The 17,905-nt window shown below is 36.0% G+C and overlaps 1 protein-coding gene across 2 annotated transcripts; it reads left to right on the top strand.

Annotated features, from left to right (window-relative positions):
• The first annotated feature begins 2,679 nt into the window (after positions 1 to 2,679).
• LOC111888619 (uncharacterized) lies at positions 2,680 to 5,185 on the top strand. Of its 2 annotated transcripts, none has more exons than XM_023884746.3 (3): positions 2,680 to 3,023; positions 3,799 to 4,076; positions 4,656 to 5,185. In XM_023884746.3, the coding sequence occupies exons 1-3, from the start codon at positions 2,792 to 2,794 to the stop codon at positions 4,959 to 4,961; spliced, it is 816 nt and encodes a 271-aa protein (XP_023740514.1). In that variant the 5' UTR covers positions 2,680 to 2,791; the 3' UTR covers positions 4,962 to 5,185. The 2 variants fall into 2 exon arrangements, with proteins under 2 accessions (XP_023740514.1, XP_042757302.1); XM_042901368.2 differs by having other exon boundaries at positions 2,764 to 3,023; positions 3,822 to 4,076.
• Positions 5,186 to 17,905: the final 12,720 nt, after the last annotated feature.

Genomic DNA, 17,905 nt, shown 5'->3' with positions numbered 1-17,905 from the left:
CTACAACTCTGTCGACTCTCAGTTCGACATGTCCTTAACCCGAAAGGCGTTCATCTTTCACGCCTTCGCCAACGTTGCCGAAGTCCCACATCCTCATCCGGAGGTTGATCGGGAATTGATCGAGTTCTATCTGAAGGCCGCTCAACCCCAGTACCAAACCTGGAGCGCTCAGAAGATCATCAACGTTCGGGTTCTGAAGCCATATACTGAAGGGAGATTATCAACGTTCGGTTCAGGGTGATCAGAGGGTCTGCAAAAACCGAACATCTCATCTCTTTAGCAGATCTACCGAACCTCAACCCCCATGACTGGATCGTTCTGCACAACATTCTCTTGACTAATGAAGCCGAATATGGTCCGATCATAGACCATCTCAAAAGAATGTTGGTGTGCTATATCATGGAGGTCACCTTGATGGATCAGGAGATTGCAAATGTCTTCAAGAAGAAACCGAAGATCTCTCCTGTTGGCTCGGCCAGTGATCTGAACCAGATGAAGATGGGAAAGATTGACCCAAGGCGAAACTCGGTCATGTTCACTAGGGCTGAAGGACAGAAATGTCTCTTTGCCTTAGCAGATAAACATCTTTATACCACTGCTTGTCTTGAGCATGTGCTGGGGATCATCCACAGGTGTAAAGAAAATACAGCGGATGATATCAAATACTTTGACGACATGATTCAGTGGTACATCCGATTAAGACAGACGATCCTCGCCCTTATTTCTCGTCTGTTTCAGACTGTAAAGAAGAAGGTTCCTGCTGCTGCTGGCCCAAGCAAGAAGTAATGATCTCGCTCCAATTGACGCAAAGGGGGAGATTGTTGGGTAGCGTAGCTTTATTTTGTATTGTGTCATTGGGCTCGGTTAATAGTCCAAGTTTTGTACTCCGGTTTGGGCCTGTCCAACCGTGAGCTTGTAGGGTTTAGTATATAATAATGTGCTTGCATGCATGTTATGTTAACGATTTTAGAGTAACGATTGATAGCTTTACAGATTTCCTTCATTGTTCTTGTAAACCCTAATTCTCTACAGTAGAAGTTCTTTATCGAGCTCTTCTGAGGATTGTTTATTAATCATTCGACATCGTTTGATTCATTATTGTGTTCTTGCTGTTTACTCGTTTATTTCTTTACCTGTTTCATAGATCTAATCGATCTTCAAGTTAGATTTTTTAACTTATTAAACACATTATCAATAACATCCATATCTTCATGAAGACATATGCATATAAGATTTTCTGGGCTTTTCTAAAAACGCATACATACATCAAAATTTTTGGGTTTCTTCTTCAAAAAACACACATACACACACAAAATTATGAACTTACGTACTCAAGAATAACACGCATCAGAGGAGGATTTTTATATATCTGCACTAGGAGTTTTCCGAGTGCTACCACTGTCCGCCATCACCACCTCCATCTCTACCTAGAAATCATCGGACACCGCCTGGTAATAGGGTTTTAAATCATAGGAGTTTTCCGGATATGCACTTAGGTTAAGGTTACTCAGTCGGTGGTGGTGGCAGTGTTGATATCTGAAAAACGAAGATATTGACTCCATCATCAGTTGTTTATCCCTAATCTTAGAACTTCACATAAACATCGCCATTTTTTCTGGTTTCATCAATTTCAGATGATCAATTCCACTGAAAGGAATATCGACTTTTGTTGAAAGTAAGATCGAATTTTGGAAAACTCATGTAAAAATGATAGATAAGAAATTGATGATTTCTTGTCAAAAACTTAACGTAAGAGTGAAATCAACACATGAAGCATATTTCTTTTGGTCGTCGACGAGTGTGAACCAGATTGGGCCGGCGAGTGTGAACCAGATTGGGTGATTTTATTTGGCAAATTTGGCGCTGGATACTTTTAGGGTTTTGGTGACCTTCTTTCTTTTGCAGTTTACTCTAAGCTAGGTGTTTCAGATCTTAGATCAGAGTCCATTACTCCACAAACTGGTTCTCCTCGATCAAATTTACGCACTTCTTCCACTGGAGTTGGATTCGGTAAGGATAAAAGATCTTCGTATGTTATACTATTCAAATCTCGATAATAACTCATATATTGTTATTCATGATATTGATCCAATTATTGTCTTTGTCCCCCAACGTGTGTGTGTGTGTGTGTGTGTGTTTACTTTACATATTCGTTTGAAGATTACTGTAACAAACTTTTGTGTTCATCCCTAGAATCTGGGGTTTTTTTAGATAAAAGACAAAGGGAAAGGGAGAAGAGAAAAAAGATGAAGAAAGAGAGACCAGGACAATCATAGGGGCAGTTGATTTTTGATACATTTAGTTTTTTTTAATGTCGTATGTATATATGTTTAAAAAGACGAAGTTAAAGAACCCTGATGAAGATTTAGTTCAGATGAGAGAGAGATATTTTCTTTTTGATTTTTTAAGTAAAAGAATAATAAAAGAAGTTAAAAAAAATTAATGAAGGTATATTTATCATTTCAGATTGGGTATAGACCAAAACATTCAAAAATAACATCACCAAAACCACAAAAAATATCTGAAATTAAACCATTAATCCATCACCAAAAGATCAAAAGATTTTAGACCAAAACTAAACAATTTTACCAAAACCGTTATTGCAATTTTGTTGATCAATAATTTGGTAAAGGTGAAGGGCGATTCCCACAAAAGCCAAAAGGTGTGGTGCTAAATGAGCCAAGTCAATCCTCAGCGCGCTAGATGAAATTGAATAAACAGTCGACAAAAACAACCAAATCTTCAAACTTAGTTGCGCAGACGTAGATAGACGCAGACGCAGAGCATCGCCATGAAGAAGGCGACAGGTGCTTTCTTCTTCTTCATGGCTACTCTGGTTATGTGGGCTGTCTCCGTCTTCTTCGAAATACTATTCAACAAGCGTATCGAGCTCCTTCCACTCCTTTATGGCTTCTCCTTTTACCAATTCGCTAATTGGGTTTGCCGTAAATTCATCTCTAGAGACCCTCTTTTGGTTAACACATGTGTCTCTCTTCTCCATTCTTCCATTACCTCGACTTCAGGTATTTTCTATACTGAATCTGTTATCAAATTCCCCAGATTTTGAGGCACCTGGTTGTTGATTTGATGCTAAATTAATCTACTTCGCAATCCTCCGGGAATATAATAATAAACTTTTACAATATAAAGATTACTAGAATGGAAACATTTTAAAGATTGTAAAAGAGAAACTGATCTATAATAATTTTGAATTCTACAAAGTATTAGGTTTAACTCGCAAACAAATTAACAATTCATGAGACACAGAATGGTATTATACTTTAGTGTCCGTTATTCTTGTTTGCATATCACAGTGGCAGCATATGGTGTGTCTAATTTTGTCTACAGCATGTATTTTACAACAATTGGCAAAAGATTGAGGCTTTATTGTACATTTGGCATATATGAATTGTAAAGTTAGTAAACATGCGTTGAATTTTGACCTTCAATGTCAAATGTGTTGTTTTTAACTTGGAAATCCTTGGGAAATATAAGCTTATTGTAACAAAAGTTGGATGCTGAATTTACAACGTAGAGACTTTAAAGATTGGAAAAACATAAACAAACCTATGATAATTTTGATTTTTACAAGTATTAGGTTTGACTCACACAATCAAATGAAAATTACACTGGACTTGTTTGTGTTTTTGGCATATCAGATGGACTTGATTTTGTGTGTATAGTCTTGTCTACAACATGTATATATTTAACAATAATTGGAAAAAGATTGGGGATTTATGGTACAGTAGGCATATATGAATCATAAAGTTAGTAAACATGGACTAAATTTCTTGACAGTGATGCTCATTTTGGTGAAGCAGTTGCTATCCAATGGTTTAGATGAGTTATTTGAGCATTCACAGCTAGTTAAAGTAACTTGGCCATGGGCATATTCGGCATTATGCATTTCATGTGGGTATTTCGCGTACGATCAGTTGGATATGTTGTTGTATGGGTTATATAGTGGTTGGATACCCTCCATCCTATTGCATCATTTTATTCTCCTTGGATGCTTTACTCTTGCCCTATATCGGAATGTCACAATCAACTACCTTATTTTAACTCTAATATGTGAGGTATGTGTCTGCTTCGTAAATATGTAATTTGACATGTGACACATAACTGAACATGCCAAGCTTTCTAGGGATACTTTTTATGATGAGGATAAGGAGGGCATTTATTATGTCTTTCACATAGATGAGAGATTGAGAGCGAGTCCCTGTCGCACCCTGATCTGGCTTTTTAGACGGGACAAATATTTTTAGTGTTAAATGCAAGACATAGCAACAGACTTTCATTTATTTGTGTATTACATATGGCATCCTACTCTCATTTCTTTCTTATGAAAGCATTGTATTGTCAAAAAGTTAGCTATTTTATAACGTTGTACTTCAAAAAAAAATTAATTGGACATTGCTATTTAAAATGATCTACAGGTGAAAATTTCTTTGTATTTGAATGGCATTTTTGTAATTGGTTAGATTTTTCAAAGTATAATGGTAGAATAGGAAGAAATAAAGTGGGGTGCTTAATAAACAGATCAATGAAAGTACATTGCTATTTCTTGCATCTAACCTTTTGTTACTTTGGCATAATTCCTAATGCCATATGCAGTATGAATCTCAACCTTGTTTGCTTGTGATTGTGATCAACAGTTGCATTCTATCTTTCTTCATGTGAGGAAAGTGAGGCGGATGGCTGGCATACACGATGCCAAGAGCAAGTCTGTGAAAATAGAATGGTTCTTTAATATAAGCACCTTTTTATTTGCACGTTTCTTGTCTCATGTACTCATTACTGTCAAGCTTGTAAAAGATGCTTCCAAGTTTGAGAAAGGTGTGGAGCTCCCACTTGCTTTGTTTGGTATGGCAGGGATGAATTTGCTTAACGTTTCCCTTGGCATAGATCTCTTCAAGGCTTTCAGGAGGGAGATAAAACGACATAATATTCATCAATCGTAGACCTCATTTAGAAACCATGTTCTTTCCCCTTAAGTGTTGTCTGGATAAACGATACCATATGTTTGGAGGAGCATTGTAATTGATAGTAAAAGATCATTTTAGGGATTAATGTTGAATGAGGTATCATTGTTGTTTTGAATGAATGCTGTGTTGTATTAACAAATGTAGTTTCTTTTGGTTGAATGGAATTATAAATGATAGTAAAAGATCATTTTAGGTATTAATGGTGAATGAAATATCATTGTTGTTTTAAATGAAAAAATTATATGACAAAAGTTGCAAATTTATAAATGCTAATAAAATTATTAATATAAATAATGTATAGATTCCTAAAACTTAATCTAAAATGAATATGAAAATAAAAAGGAAAATTGCATTAAAATAATTATATTTTGTTTATTTTTGAAGTTAATTATTGTATTTTATTTTATTTTTTTATGAAAGTCATGATATTTTGAAAAAAAAAAAAAAATCACCATTAACTATTGCCGGTTTTGCATCTTATAATGATGAGGTGACATTTATTTTAATAAACCATCAAACTTTAGCAAAAAAAAGTTTGTCTAATTTGACCATAATAACATTGTTTGTATTGTTTTTTTCATTTTATTTTGTTGAAGGCGGTATTGTTAAACCACTATTGTTAAACCTTAATGAAAACTTATAAACAAATAATGAGAGGTTTCAAAGTGAAGAAGGAATGTGGGCAAAAAGTTGTTATAGACACAAAAAGAAGGCCAAAATCCCTCGTTGAAAAGCAGAAAGGGTGATCATAACCCCTTTTTATGTTAACTTATATGTTAACCGGCAAAACTTTCATGACATTATTACCACAGTAGTGACAAGACACAAAGTGTCTGGCCGATCAAATAAAATCGATATCAAGAACACTCTAAAAAGAACCCATTTGGATACAAGAATTATGGCACCCATCTCTAAAAAAGAACTCTATACGCTGACTAGACCGGTGATAGCAAATAGTGTGTCATTATTGAAACAAGAACTCAAATGACAATACGAATGCAAAATGAAACAGTAAAAACAATAAGATAAAATACAATTTAGCTATTTGATTGATTGAAGTATGTGATTAGAAAAAGACTCAAGTGCCACAACAAAGTAAAATTAGGTCAACATCTGCTCGTGAAACCATCGCGAACCCACCTTATAATAGACCTAATGTAACATATTCCACACTTTTAGTGCAAATAAAATTTCTATACTTAGACATGCATACAAAATAACACTTTAGTCTTCGATGGATGTAGATCGTTGATAGCTAAACACGATTCACAATACATAAGTAATAATTAGTATATTGAAAACAAAAGTTTTGTATTAAGTATTCTTTTATGTGCAAATGATAGTCTAAAAGGATAAAGCATTTAAATACGATTACGTAGATATAAAGAACATTCAACATGGAGATCATACGCAAAAGTTATGACTATTTTAAGGAAACAAATCACCAATATAATTGATTTTCCTGTAAATGAACTTTAAAACGATTTGTAGGGTTAGCTAGTCATTTCGTTAAGTATTTTTGAACATGTTTTTGTGTAACATCCCAAAAACCATGACAATTTTTTTTTTTCATTTTTAAAAGATATTTTCATAAAACCATCATATAATCAAATATTGTTTTCAAATCAATCCATAAAAATCAAATTGTCAAGATAATCTCTCAAAAGCCTTGATTAAATTCAGCATAACCCCATTACATATAATCGTTAGTCTTGCGAGAGCTAGGAAGTTATGTATATATCTATATGGGGTCATGACAACCCCACCTGCGATTGCTAGCTACAATCCTGACAAGATACCTTCCATATAAGTTACTATTCAACGTCCAATGAAGTGTGGTGATTTGGGGTACATTTACGGTCATAGTGTCGATTATAGGAGCTCACGATAATACATTAAAATTTGCCTTAGAGTTTAGATTACCATTAGGGACGCCTAGTATGGTAATTAAAATACGTTAGGATTGTTAGATATTCTAAAAAGATAGTAAATTAGGATTAATAAAAGATATCATAATTAAAATACATTCGGATTGTTAGATATCCTAAAAGAGATAGTAAATTAGGATTAATAAAAGATATCCTAAATACGTTAGGATCATTAGATATTCTAAAAAGATAGTAAATTAGGATTAATAAAAGATATCCTAATTAAAATACGTAGGATCCTTAAATATCCTAAAAAGAAAAAAAGCTAGGTTAATAATTAAGAAAAGGTTTTCTCAAAGAAAATGATTCTTAAAAAGATTCAAAAATAAAAACTCATGCACTCACCAACATTATATTGACTTTCAAAATACATGTATTCTTAGGAAGATGAGTGTGGAGAAGTGTCTCACTAGTAAGAAGGAGGTCTGGAAGGGAGTTGTTGAAGTTTAGTATCGTTTGTTTTTAGAAGTTTATGTATGTCTAAAAAACAATGTAACCCTTCAAAAATCAATAATAAATAAATGTTTAAAATGTACCTTTGTATTTGATTGTACGTGTTACCGAGATCCAATTATCCCTACCTCGCACTACTCGGTGTTTCCGCTAACGGCTGGGCATGGTGTGAAAGATTGGTATCAAAGCCTCAGGTTATAGCGAACTAGTAATATCTTAGGAAATACGACTATAGCCTAGGGAATATAAACTCTCAATTAGTCAAACCTAATAAAAGTATTATTAATAATCATTATACGGATAAACTTATCTTGGTGAGGTGTCTAGACTAGAAAAACTTGTCGATAGGTGTTGGGCTAATTGTGTTGCTTCATTGTGGGCTTTTTACTTAGTCTATTTTGTGTATCCGGGTTGGGCATGTACACCCATTATTTATTAATTAGGGTTTAGCTATTTAAGGTGCATGCATGCGCTAGTTTTTTTAATCGTCTAATTAGATTGTAAACCTTACACGCCTTTACAGTAGCAGTTCTTAATCGAACTCTTATAAGGTTATGATATTGAATCATACGACACATTTGATATTCATTCTTTGTTCTTAATCTGTTTACCTATTTGAATTTATCGATCTTTCGAGTTTTAATCTCAATAATTAGTATCAGAGCAGGAAGCTGTGTAATCCATACGCATCTCCTCTGTCAAAGAGCTATTAGGGTTTTCGCTATAATAGGATCTGAGTTTGCCGTCTTCTTCGAGTTCATCGATTACAAACGTTAAATCTTGATATTTATTTTACCCTAAACTCGATTTCAGATTTACATATCTGGTTCATACAGGTTTTCATCAAATTGACAACATGCATTCTGACGATTCACATGCTAGTTCAATTAATCTTTCCAACGGTATTGGGTCTACCACAAGGATCCCTATTATGTTTCCAAACGACTATGAAGTGTGGGCACTGCACTTTGAAGATTACGTGTTGGGTCTGCAGGATAACAGTTCTTTGATATAGGACACAATAACCAAAGAGATGTTTACTCACACCGGTACAAAAAGAGTCATCAAGACTCAAGCTGAGTACAATGATCTTCTTCTTGAAGTTACCGATGTTTCTAAAGATGAAAGGGACAAGCTTCTTAGCAACATCAAGGCGATGAGGATTATTCTCTTTGCTTTAACAGTAGATACCTTTCGTTTAGTTAGCTCTTGTGAAACTACGAAAGAGATATGGGACAGGCTTAGAGAACTGTATTCAAGTAACTTTGATCTTGAACACTCAATCCAAACATTGTTGCTTTCGGAGTTTGGAGCCTTTGTTCAGAAGCCAGAAGAAAAGCTTGACCAAACATTCAACCGTTACAACCATATTTTGAGCAGGATGGTGAAGCACAAGATCAAGCAAGAGTTAATTGAACAGAAGGTGACTTTTATGAACAGGTTGAGGTCCGATTGGAAAGTTGTGGTGTCAACAGTGAAAGCACACGAGCAGTTCAAAAATTACTCATTGGCTATGCTTGTTGGTATTCTAAGGGCAAATGAAGATGAGGTGAACAGTGAAGGAAAGGTTGTTGCAGGAATGGGTTCATTGGCGCTTGTGGAAAAGGGAAAGAAGGTTGCAGATGATGGTTTGGTGTCAGATCTCTCCGATTGTGAACTCTCCAAGGAAGATTATGCATTGATGGTGTCCAATCCAAAGAGGTTCGCAAAGAAGAATTTCGGTCGCAATAAAAACTGAAATTGGCAGGGGAGCTATAGTTCTGAGAAGGTGAAAGAGGAGAGTGCGAATAAATCTCAAAAGGAAGAAATAAAGAAAGAGAAGAAGCTCATAGGTGACTCCAGCTATGTCTGTAACTATTGCCATGGCAAAAATCATCTCACAAATGAGTGCATGCTGCGAAGGATGAATGAGAAGAAGGAAAAAGAGGATGATGAGGCTTATTTCCTCAGAAGACGAAGAGGTTCGTAGGCCAACTCATGGAAGAAGTTTCGTGGCGAAAAATGATGATTTGTAGTTTAGGGGAAGGTGCTTTGTGGTGACAATTGAAGATTCGGAGCTAAGAGGATGCGCTGCTGAAGGCGGTCATGTCTCTGACAACTGTTTCACATCGAAACCTGTCCCAGAGCAGATTAGTGAATGCGAAAGGGTGATAAACAAGGTACACACCATTCTTAAATCTCTAAATATTTCTCTGTCTAAATATGAAACTGAATTGGATGATCTAAACTATACAATATCTAGTTTCAGTGACAGTTTAAAAAGAACTTGTTTGTATAATTCTAACTTAACCGATCAACTCGACAAGGTTTCGAACAAAAGTGAAGAGAGACGCATGTGGATTGAAAATTTGGAGTCAGATTTGTCTAAGTCTAGGGATGAGTTGATTTATTTGTAGAGAGATAATTTAAGGCTTTTAAAACAGCGTAATATTTTTTGTTTGATTGCCAAAAGACTTTATTTTAATATCACTCAGTTACATCTTGATTATAAGATTGGAAAGAAAATTCACAAGATGATTTTGCCCTTTCTTGAATTAAAAGAGGACGAAATTGACGCAGATTGTTACAGGTGCGAATCTATCGTCTCATCTGACGAAGTCTCTAATGCTTACAGAGGACTGGAAAAAATCGAATCTTTCATTAAGTCCAAAGATCATAAGAACATGTTGAAATAACTTTTGGATGAAAATGACAGAGATAAAATCAAATCTGATACTATGAAGAAGTTTGACTCATTAAACACTAAGTTGAGTTCAGAAAACAAACTTAATGTTGAAAATACATCTAAATTCAACGATGATAGTGATATAAGTGAAATCTTTGTCGAGGATGAGGTTGACTGCTTTGAATTTTTCAAAAACGAACCTGAACATGTGAAAGTCCTAATTTCTGAAAATTCAGTTGAGTTTGCATCTTTTTCTGAAGTTAAATCTAAAATTTTAAGAGAAAAAGCAACTGTTTTTCCAAAAGTTCAAACTGTTCCCAATCAAGTTTTTGCAACTAAGGACTGAACAAAAATCAAACAACAGAATTAACATCCATGGTCAAAGAGGACAATAAAGATGGATGCGATGAGTTTTTCTGGTTAGCTCTAATCGACAACGTAGACGAAACCAAAGGTCTATCTGAAATGACCTCTTGGAAAACGAAGAGCAGATATGTAGCAGAACCGCTGAATAAAGTCAACTCGAGCTACGAAAGGGAAGTCCCAGTGGAACCTAGAATGTTCCAAGCGATATTTCATCGGTTCATACCGAAACTCCTCTTAGAAAGCCAAAATATAGGAAAAATCTTCACAAATCCTCTGAGCAATTCGCAGCTCAAAAACGTCAAAGAAATGCGAGATATAACAAAAATCTCAAAGAAAGAAAGCATTGCTGGAACTCCAAAAATCCCAACTTTGTCTATCAAGAAAAATCAGTCAATCCAAATGTGAAAATCTCTTCACCTGCGAAACCTAAGAATTTTCAACAAACTCAGTCTTAATCTCCACAGGTTTTGAAACATTTTTTTTCAAATACCATCATTTTCTAATCACGCGAAACCTATGGAGAAAACCAAGTCTCACTTCTCTCCTAACATGAATGTTTCACATTCAGCCAAGACATTGCAAGATGTTAAAGGCAAAGGAAAGATAGTTTCGGAGCCTAAAGTTCCTATCAGAAGATCCGAAACTAATCCAAAGAAAGTTGAGAAGAAAGTCATCAAACAACTAATCCAAAATAAGCAAACGAAAATATCCTCTAATGATAAGAATCTAAAAGATAACAGGATCACTGTTTTTCAAATTAAAAAGAAAGATAGCACTACTTTAGTTAAAAGATCTTATTTAGTTGACATTGCTATTACTTATCCTGTGAAAGCCTCACGTGGACCCAAATAACTTTGGGTTCCTAAATCTCTTTGATTTTGTAGGTGATTCATGACGAATAGTTTGACTCCGAATGGTACATAAACAATGGCTGCTCACGTCACATGACGGGAAGAAAAGAGGAACTGCGAGAGTTTAGAGCTCTGAAGGATGGAGGAAAAGTGAAGTACGACAACAATTCACTTGGAGAAATCAAGGGTTATGGGATGATAACAAATGGAGAATTTTCAATTTGCAAGGTTGTGTTTGTGGAAGGTCTACAACACAACCTCATAAGTGTTTTGCAGCTGGTGGTTGGTACAGGATTAAAAGTTTCGTTTGATGATGAGGGATCTGAGATCATTGAAAAGGAGACCAAAACAGTGCTCCTAAAGTCGAAACGCAAAGGAGAAATGTATCCCCTCCATCTGAACCCCATTAAAGGGAAGCCTATAATTTGTTTACTTACGAAAGCTCTTACTGATGATAGCTAGCTATGGCACCGAAGACTCTTGCATCTAAATTTCAAAGACATCAACAAGATTGGTCTTGGTCATCATGTGCGAGGGATTCCTCTCCTGAAGTATGAAAAATATCATTTATGTGCAACCTGCGAAATGGGGAAACACAGCACGAAGAGTCATCCAACAATTGTGAATACAAAAGTAATAGAACCACTTGAACTTTAACATATAGATGTTTGTGGTCCTTCTGCAATTGAAAGCACTGGTGGCAACATATATATACTCGTAATTGTCGAGTTTGAAGAAGTGAATGCTGAATTGGATACAACATATGATCCTAACTACCCTCCGTCGACCAAATGGACCAGATATTATCCAGAAACTCAAGTTATAGGAGATTTGTCTTAAGGAGTTCTTACGAAATCTCAACAAAAGGCGAAGCGAACTGTACTATTCTCTAAAGTGGAATTTTGCATGTTCAATTCTTTTATCTCCAAGATTGAACCTAAAAACTTTCAAATTGCTCTTGATCATTCTGATTGGGTGCAACAAATGCAGGAGGAGCTCAATGAATTCGAACGAAACAAGGCGTGGAGACTTATTCCTACTCCAAAGGATGCATCCGTTGTTGGTCTAAATTGGGTATTTCCCAACAAGCTGGATAAACAGGGAAATATGATAAGGAACAAGGCGCGTCTCATTTTTAAGGGATATTTTCAGGAAGAAGGCATTAACTACGAAGAAACCTTCGCACCTGTTGCAAGGTTGGAATATGTTCGTATCTTTCTTGCATACGTAACACACAAGAACTTTGAAGTACATCAGTTGGATGTCAAGTGTGCATTTCTAAATGGGGAAGTAGAAGAAACAGTTTATGTGGAACAACCACCAGGGTTCATAAACGAAAAGTATCCGAACCATTGTTACATTTTGGACAAAGTAGTTTACGGTCTAAAGCAAGCACCAAGAACTTGGTATGAAACTCTTACTCGCTTTTTAAAACAAACTAAATTTAAACACGGATTGGTTGACCCAACCTTCTTTCGCAAGAAAGATGATGATCACTTGATGATCGTCCAAATTTACGTTGATGACATCATCTTCGGATCAAATAACCTCAGCTTAACAGCTAAGTTCCGAAAGTTGATGGAAACTAAGTTTGAGATGAGCTCCATGGGTCCGATTATCTTTTTCCTTGGCTTAAATATAAGACAGAGTCAGGAAGGTATCTTTATCAATCAGGAGGCTTATACAAAGACCTTACTCTCTAAGTTTGGAATGATGGGAGATTCGAAGGTGAAGGTTCCAATGGCATTCAGAATGAAATAATACCATCACTGGACAAGCCAGCTGTTGATATGACTCTCTATCATCAAATGATAGGTTCATTGATGTATCTGATTGCTAGTCGTCCAAATATCATGTTTTCTGTTTGCTATTGTGCCAGGTTTCAAGTGAATCATCGCGAACCCCACATGACCGTTGTTAAGAATATCTTCAGGTATCTTAAGCGAATATCCTCACTAGGAATATGGTACCATTCGAGTTCAGGTTTCTTTATGCAAACATTTTCGGATGCTGATCTTGGAGGTTGCGATCTAGATCGAAAGAGTACAACAAGAGGACGCAAATTCCTTGATGGCAAACTCGTAAGTTGGCAATCTAAAAAGAAAACTTGCATCTCCATATCAACTGTTGAAGCAGAGTACATAGTCGATGCCTTTTGTACCTCACAAGTAATATGGATTCAAAGTCAGCTTCATGACTATGACATCAACATGAAGTGAATCCCTTTGTATTGCGATTCTGAGAGCGTCATTCGCATTTGTCACAACCCAGTGCAACACTCAAAGACCAAACATATCGCACTGAGGTATCACTTCATCAAAGATCCTGTGGAAGATGGAAATGTCGAGATACACTTTGTAACATCCGCTAATCAGCTAGCCGACATCTTCACGAAAGCCTTGCCTGAGTAAACATTCAATTGCATTCTTCAAGGCTTAGGAATGATAGAGGCTGAATCTATTCTGAAACCACCTTCGCATTCATAAGTTTTTGATAGGCCTATGAATTGGTGCGAATGCTCACAGTGACTCGCAGTCAACTGTTCACACTGCGAATTGGGGCGAACACTCGCAGTGACTCGTAGTCTACTGTTCATTCGTGTTTAGGAACTTCATGTATCCTTTGTACATTTTCTTTATTTCTTTTTACTTATTTCTGTTTTTATTTATTTTTTTAGAAAATCAAAAATCCAAAATATTTCATTCTGTTGTTATTTCTTTTTCAGAATATTGAAAATCCAAAAATATTTTATTTCTTTCTGTTTTTATTTCTTTTTCAAAAAAACAAAAATACAAAAATATTTACTTTATTTCATCATTTTTAAATAATTACACAAAAATACAAAAAATATTGGATAATTGAGCAGGTTTCAAGGCAAACATCTTGGTGATCTCAATTACGAATGATGGGGCAGATATAAATTTTCTAATCTATGCACTAGTTAAGTGTCCCTAGAAGCATGCTGTTGCATGTAGTCCAAAGCCTTAAAGTCTTCCTATGCTGAATCCTTAATGAATTGATAACACCAATCGTTTTCTTCCCAATAAGGTTGTTTATTTACATAAGTCAAGAGCTACCTAATTCTTCTCATATTAAGTTAAGAGTTAACTGCTTAGTCACTTTCACATGGCAAAGGTACATTATTTCTTTGGAACCACCTCATACCACTTTTCCATTACTTTCACATTCACAAATGTAACCCTTGATACTCTTAGATATTACCACTGGGGTTTATGGTTACAACAAATTCTGTGTTGATGATCTTAAATTCGTTATCATCAAGAATTGAGTGAAACCAAAAATCCAACACATATATACGAATTGACGGTGAACAATATACATGTTTTAGAAATTTCACCATGGAATTAACGAATGTACACTTTTGTGGTCAGTACCATGAAACCTCTTTTTCTTTTTGTGTGATTTTCATGAGATGTTCTAGACCTAAGACGTTTCTTCCCAATAGATCCAATTTTTATCTTTTCTTGAGATATCTATGCTTCTCCTAGTCACTCAAAATAATTCCAAAGCATACTTGTTTTTATGGCTACACCGGTTAGACAAGTACTTCATCCGAATGTTCGGACTTATATCAAGTTTCGTAGTTTGGTTGAAGAGAAATTCACCTTTAAAGACTAATGAAAATATGTTGTTCACTGTTTCTCAACAAACAAGTGATCGTAATTCAATGGGAAACCACATAGACACTTTCGAGTCTCTCTTGACTCCGAAGGAAGAGATCATTGCCCGGAATCCATCTGCTTCATGTCTAAATAGACATCACTAGAATCCCTTAGTATAATGTTGATTTATTTCTTTATCTTTGGCACACTCTCGCACGAAGATCCTTGTGATTTTCAAAAGTTTGATGGCTATTAATTGCAAATATTCAAATTTGGATTAACTACGAAAGGGCATAACTGAAACGGAATCTTAAAGGATAAGATTTGGGCGTGAAAATTTGAATATACGCTGATTTGACGCCACCTGACACAAGCCACAACTGTCTTTCATGCCTTTTTAGGCAACTCTTCAGTAACCGATGCAACCAAACACTAGATTTCTCTCACCTACAATACGGTATATAAGGATTTTGACGATTCAATAACTAATTACCACTTTCAAAAAGCAAACAAAATCCTTCGGCGTTTATACTCTCTACTGTTCATCATCTCCTTCCTCGAGCTTCAATGGCTGCTTCTTCAGAGACTCCCTCAGTTGCAGAACAGATGGCCCAGTCCTCAATCCTCAACCTGAAGGCCGATCAAAACTTGATTCTTGATCTTGACCCAACAAAATACAACAGTTTCCTTCAACCCATTATCAAATGTTTGAGGTATTCTCCACTGGTTATTGCTGTTAGCAAGTCTGAAATTGTTCCCTTGGTGCATATGTCAAAAGCCTATTCCACTGCTAGCTATCAAAAGGGAGAAGAGTTAATCACGTTTGAAATCTTCAACCAGAAAACCCAAATCACCAAATTAAGGCTTTATAACCTCCTAAGGCTTCCACAGGGTCGTGACATGGTTGACCCTAAGAGCCTCTCCAGCTCATCCATTCTATAGATGTTCTACCAGATGGGCTACAAGGAAGCGTTGGCAACAGTTTCGAAGTTCAAGAAGCCCATTTTGCCGCCGATGTGGAACGACCTCTTTACACTTCTATTCAAGAGCTTCTCGGAGAGAGTTACATGCTCAGACTGTGCGAGCAAGTTCTTCATGATGATGATGTTGATGGGTTTTGAGCATTCTAACACTCCTAAGTGTACATGCAACCCTAAATACCTTGGATCTATGTTTTCTCTATTATACATGCAAATATGAACTTTCCAAGGTATTCATCCTAACTAGCATAATAACATTGATTCATATGAATATATTGAGTTAGAATTACATACCTCTTTGATGTAGATTGTCTTCATGAAGCTTGAGTGCCTAGTGCCCCAAGTGTGACACCTCACATGGTTCACACAACACCAAATACACTTGGAATAACTTGAGAGAACATACACACTTCATGAAATCAGTTAGCACTTCTTTCTCACACATAGTGGCCGATTTCTGGAGCCATAGGATTCTTTTATATGGTGGCTATTAGGGTTACACCATGTAACTCATAACTTTACCCATTCCTTATGCTCCATGGATTTTAACCTCCATGGAGTATCCATGGGTCACCCCATGGACTTAGTCCAACATAAGGAATCTTGGATCACAAGCCCACATATATAAGAATGAATGATTTACACAATCAACCCATATATTTAATTAGTCTCCTTTAATGCATGATGCCATGCAACCCAAATGGACCATGTCGGGTCGGGTCAAGTCTCACCAATTATACTTATGGACTTAGACATTATCCAACAGATGTATGGTATCTACCTCGAAATCAATTTGGGTTATGGTCCACTACTCCGGGCTTAGTTGGTCCAAAGCACTCTCTCTACTACACGACACAGTGAAACCTCCTATGCTCGTTTCTATACCATTGCCGTTCAACGGGCGATCAACAAGCTCAACATCTCCATCCTTGAAGATTCGTGTATGGCTTCTATCTAGATCTCCCACACAACCAACATCATACTAGTATAATTTAGAGTTCAACTTCATCGGCTCCATTCCTAAAGTAATGCTTCGTGAGGTTCATGCTGTGAGTGACGTACTACGAGCCTATCGCAGTCTACCAATATCAGGCTTTCGCCCTTTGTCCGATGAAATGCAAAAGGTTCTTGATGAGGCGGACAAACCTAAGAAAGGAGGGAAGAAACAGAGTGCAGAAGTTGGTCCGACTGAGACATGGATTATAATCATTCTCTCTGTGCATTTGTTGTTTCCTGATTTCCGATTTATGACGACTGACTAATTGTACAAATCAAATCAGTCCTGGCCTGGCCGAGCACTTACATTTTTTATCACCAAATCATCGAGGGGCCCATAGATATCGCTTTTATCCCTAAGGTAAAAGGAATGGATAAACTTCAACTCATATGGCCTTTTCTACTACTTGTTGAATCATACACAAAGACATGTTTTATAACATCGAGTTACCGAATGGGTTTTCGTGCAATCAATGTACAACCAACTCATAGTAACAACTCATATCTCTAGGTTTGAAGAATATAAGATATTATCATCTCATGATCACTCGTGATAAAATCCATGAAGTTATTCCAATGAGCGCGGGTTGAATCCAATACTCAGAACTTATGAGCACTCATGAGTGTTGTAGCCCTTTGTCAAACATCTTAGACCTCTACAAGCCAACCCATAACAGTCTTAATTCATATCTACTTCCAACATATGACCGACTGTGGATGGTTTGAATAACTTAGACATCCAGAACAATGACCTAGTTATTCAGGAAGTTAAAACATGCAACGTGAAACACAGTAATAATTGAATCCAATATGGTATCAAAACCTATGAACATAAATAAAACACCTTTTATTTATTACCATATGATTACACATTATTCATTGTATACTGTTTCAGCTATCAACTTTATTCTTGAATTTAAAACAATAGTTGTCCCATGCTCCAAGCATGTACACTATGTTTTCTAAAAACTAGTCATTCCATACACCAAGTATGCATACTATGTTTGTCTATGATCTTTACTTTGTGAAATAGATCAATTGAACATAACTCCAATGAT

Source organism: Lactuca sativa, chromosome 4, assembly GCF_002870075.4.
Source record: "Lactuca sativa cultivar Salinas chromosome 4, Lsat_Salinas_v11, whole genome shotgun sequence".
Taxonomy (NCBI): Eukaryota; Viridiplantae; Streptophyta; class Magnoliopsida; order Asterales; family Asteraceae; genus Lactuca; species Lactuca sativa.
The sequence above is the reverse complement of the archived record's forward strand: the minus strand, read 5'-3'. Positions and strand labels throughout refer to the sequence as shown.